This window comes from Physcomitrium patens, chromosome 10 (genome assembly GCF_059467195.1).
Source record: "Physcomitrium patens ecotype Gransden chromosome 10, ASM5946719v1, whole genome shotgun sequence".
In the NCBI taxonomy this organism is placed as follows: domain Eukaryota; kingdom Viridiplantae; phylum Streptophyta; class Bryopsida; order Funariales; family Funariaceae; genus Physcomitrium; species Physcomitrium patens.
This window is the reverse complement of record NC_143419.1, coordinates 11,655,295-11,659,907: the sequence shown is the minus strand read 5'-3', so window position 1 is coordinate 11,659,907 and position 4,613 is coordinate 11,655,295. Positions and strand designations below refer to the sequence as shown.

At 45.8% G+C, this 4,613-nt stretch overlaps 1 protein-coding gene across 1 annotated transcript; it reads left to right on the top strand.

Annotated features, from left to right (window-relative positions):
- The first annotated feature begins 325 nt into the window (after nt 1-325).
- Nucleotides 326-4,291, top strand: LOC112288007 (glutamyl-tRNA reductase 2). Its single transcript, XM_024531742.3, has 5 exons — nt 326-1,277; nt 1,796-2,037; nt 2,352-2,486; nt 2,711-3,175; nt 3,450-4,291. Exons 1-5 carry the CDS (start codon nt 989-991, stop codon nt 3,963-3,965), a joined length of 1,647 nt encoding a protein of 548 aa, XP_024387510.1. The 5' UTR covers nt 326-988; the 3' UTR covers nt 3,966-4,291.
- The last annotated feature ends 322 nt before the right edge of the window (nt 4,292-4,613 follow it).

Sequence of the window (4,613 nt, the reverse complement as noted above, 5' to 3'; positions counted from 1 at the left end):
AGAGGGGGACGTGGATGAAGAGATATTTTTGTGACGTCACTGAGACAATCATTTAAGTGATTTATTTTCCATATGACACATCACCGATGGATTCTTGGGGATTTTGTTGGGGTTTTGTTATTCTCCAATTTTAAACACGGTGTCCGATTTTCAAGACACATGGATAAAGGTACAATTAGTTCATGCCATGCCACAACTTCCAAATTTGGCAAACTGGAAGTATGCTCGACAGCGTGTGGCAGAGATCGGCCACCCTTGGCATGAAATTGAAGCCAAAACGAAATGAAACGAGAGAGGAGGGAATGGACGCAGCAGAAGAAGAAGCCCCGGAGCCTCCCACGCCAAGACGCGAGAAAGCGCATCCCAAGTGATCGACAATTCGCAGATAAAGGAAGGGATCCTTCGGTGCCATGTGCAATGGCCACATCCGGCCTCGCACACTCCATAACCGGCATCCCTACGCCCAGCGGATGGTGCCCCAATTGTCGCATACCCGCATCGCACGGCTTCTTCACTGCAGTGCTGCCAGCCCATCCCTGCCCCACTCCAGCCCCACGAGCTTGACCAACCCTCTCCGCGTCCATGTGGGAGAGGTTGAAGTCGCTGCTGTGCTGCCTGCTGCTGCGACGACTTGCGACCCTCGGCGTCCGTGGATTAGAGCTCCGGCGCTAGCGCCGCTCGCAATCTTTTTTGTGCTGCTGCTGTCGCTCTTCTCATGGACCTCTCGAGGTTGTAATCGTTCACAGCACAGTATAAGATTTCTACAATTGACCTTGTGTAAGAGGAGGGGCCGAGCTACAATTGGCAGCGTGGTGGTTGGGGTTGTGCGTGGTGACTATTTGGAGAGTTTTTGGTTTGCATTTTGAGAGTTTTTCGTTGAGAGGGGGTTTTCCAAGGTAATAAGAAGCCGGTCTGCGTTTGCTGGAGATCGTTTTGGGAAGTGGGTTGGGGGATCAGGTAGTGTGGTTTGGGGTGGTGTGGTGTGGTGATGGCGACGACGACGACGACGATGAGATCCTGCGTGGTGGCGCCCAAACTTGCGGAGGGAGTGATGGCGGAGGGGTTGAGCGCGCAGGGATTGCGAATGGGCAGGTCCAGATTATGGGGGTCGAAGAAGGGCTTGGGATCGGTGAAGCTGGCGGAGAGTGCCGTTAAGGTTAGGGCTCCCAGAGCGGACATGTCTGGCCCCGACGGTGTAGCAAATATGCCCTCCAGTCACAAGCTCAAGGCGTCCAGTGTTTCTGCGTTTCTGGAGTTTCAAAATGCGAGAGCCAATCGTGCGTATCTCACAATGTCTGATTGGGGTTCTTGTAAAGGTTTTTAGAGTGGTGAAAAATAGAACAGGTCACAAATTTGCGATACTTGGGTGTGTATACCTCTTTTGTCGGCCATGCTGCTATCCTACATGGAATTTCAAATCTCAATAATCTATCTGGAGTAGTGTGGGACGTATTTAGCTCTTAATCTAGCAGTTCTGACTCTGGTTCGAAAGTACTTCGGACCGGGTTTCTTCACGTTAGAGAATCCGACCGAAGAAACATAACGTATGAGTTGGCAGGATTCACCTGGAACTTTCTAGCGAGGTGTTTTTCTCAATGACAGGATAAGGCTGCGAATCAATTTGCACATGCTCAGTATTGGCAGTGTAGTGTAGGCTCATTGGTGCGCGCGGCATACGCGTGCTCGGCACACTATTTTGTCAAGCTATGCTAGTAAGTCTTTGAGTTTTTCCAGTCATTTTTATGAGCAGTGGCGACTTGTAACTTGACTAGTAGCATATCCGTCATGTTTGCAGGCTATACTAAAGTGAAGAGCAGCATCATGGTCATGGGTTTAAGTGTACACACTACTCCTGTGGAGATGCGTGAAAAGCTTGCTGTACCCGAAGCTGAGTGGCCTCGTGCTATTGATGAACTCTCAAGTCAGAATCATATCGAAGAAGCCAGTATCCTGAGTACATGTAATCGGTTTGAGATATATGTGGTAGCCGTCTCATGGAACAGAGGAGTCAAAGAAGTAGCTGAATGGATGTCGAAGGTGAATACTCATTTTTATACCTAGATTGATAACATTATCTTTGCATTTATTTTTTGACACCTGGCCTATTGTCGATTGTGTCGTAGTTTTTAAATTGCTATTCATGTCTAGGACGTATTTCTATCACACCCCTGACGTGTTTAATGCTGCGAGTGTTAGAAGTTTCATGGCGTTTTACGTGCTGCATCCTATTTCTGTCCTGGTTGGATTCTGTCCTCCTGCTTGTAATTGTATAGTAGATAATGACCATCGAAGTTGGATAATTAATATCTGGATGCAATCGCTTATCTTTTTGATTTGTTTGAGTTTTGTAGACAAGTGGGATTCCAGTTGAGGATTTGATGGAACATTTATTTATATTACGTGACCAAGATGCAACTCAGCATTTGTTCCGAGTCTCTTCAGGCCTCGATTCGTTGGTTCTTGGAGAAGGCCAAATTCTTGCGCAGGTGCGAGCAGAAGCGCTCCTCAGAAACTGCTTGCTTTGGATTTTCTTACTCTGGATACACTGCGGGCCTGTGATCTGGATGAGAACCAATTCTTGTGATTTAGAATCGGACTTTTCTTTCACATAATGCTTAACGTCACAAAGTGGCGATGAATTGGTTTTTTTGGGTCAAACGCTGGTTACTAGGGATTAACTAAATTGTTGAATTTTATAATTGATGTGCAGGTTAGGCAAGTTTTAAAGATTGGGCAAGAGGTTTCTGGTTTTGGTCGTAATCTCGCAGGTTTATTTAAACAGGCGATTACCGCTGGAAAGCGAGTACGAACAGAGACCAATATCTCTGCTGGAGCCGTCTCTGTGAGCTCGGCAGCGGTTGAATTGGCCGTCATGAAGCTTCCAGCAGGGGGCGTGTCACGAGTTAGTGTGTTGATTGTAGGTGCTGGGAAAATGTCGAAATTGTTGGTGAAACATTTGATTTCAAAAGGGTGTACGCGCATGACGATTGTTAACAGGTCAGAGCAAAGAGTTCTGGATCTGCAGAATGAGTTCCCTGGCGCTAACATTGTGTATGAGTCCCTCACCGAATTGCTGAGGTGTACCGGAGAAGCTGATCTTGTGTTCACAAGTACCTCATCAGATGTTCCTTTATTCACGAAGGAGAACGTGGAGGGTTTGTTCCCCGCATCCCAGGTAAGAGCCTGTTCGAGTTTGCGAACATTTATTTGCGGATAGAGTTCTACTTCTCTCCATGATCACGCGAGTTTAGTAACACTGAATAGAAAAGGGTTGACGGGTATTGGACTGCAAACTCCTGATTTGGAGCTACGACACTCTTTATGATCCTGCTATTTAGACACCGAACATATTTATGTCCTCATGTTTTACATAATACAACATGCAGCTTTTGGTTTGGTAATGCATTTTTTAGTACAGAAACTTACGCTGTTCCTTTGGTGGTGCACAGACCAGTGGTGGCGTCAGGCACTTTATTGATATTTCAGTACCAAGAAACGTAGCAGCCTGTCTTTCCGACTTGCCAGGCACGCGTGTATACAATGTGGATGACTTGAAGGAAGTGGTGGCCGCAAATAAGGAGGACAGACGGAGAAAGGCCGCCGAAGCTCAAGTCATTATTGATGATGAAATTAAGAATTTCGAGGCGTGGAGGGATTCTTTAGAGACAGTGCCAACAATTAAGAAGTTGCGGTCCTATGCTGAGCGCGTCAGACAAGCCGAACTAGAGAAGTGTTTGAGTAGAATGCCAGAGGATCTGACTACAAAGCAGAAGCGGGCTCTTGAGGACTTAAGTAGGGGAATCGTGAACAAGTTGTTGCACGGTCCTATGCAGCACTTGAGATCAGATGGAGCAGACTCTAAGACGGTGAGTGAGAAAATTGAGAACATGCAGGCATTGGAGAGGATGTTTGATCTGGGATCTGAAGTCTTGGTTGTCGAGTCAAAAACCAAGGGGAAGAAGTGATTTATTGTAGTCGCTTACACAGTTTTGTACACTAGGAAAATTTATCCACATTGAGAAGCTACCATTCAGAGTGCAATCTGATGACATGTGAGTGTGAAGTCACGAATTGTAGTCCACAGATTACCTGTTGTGGAGCAGTAGGTATTCTCAATCATTTTTGGGTAATGGTGCAGCATGCCATGTGTTCATATTATAGAAGAGCTGTTGCTGAATTACTTGTCAACTCTCGGACTTCTGTCGTCAAATGTACAACTTGATCTTTATATCGATAACAGCACGGAAGAGGTTCATTGCCTTCATTTTATTCAGTGCCATTTTATTCAGAATGTGTTTTCTCAAGGTTTTACATTTTGCGATTTGATAGTGTTAAGTTACTTCCGAGTGCCCTTGCACACTAGGATTTGTGGCTGTTCTTGTTCCGTCTGTCTTATCTGTGCGAGGTGAAGGATCCTAAGCAATTTGTCGCACATTTCGTAGGCCACTTCCCGTGGAAAGTTAGCTGAAAATTCTTTTATCATGTGACTTTCTTATCACAAACTTTTTCCTTACAAAGTGTTGTGAAGTTTGACGTGCAGTTTCAATTGAGAAGCACTCCTCACATATTCATTGAAACGATATTTGATACTGGCTTCGATCTACTGAAAATTG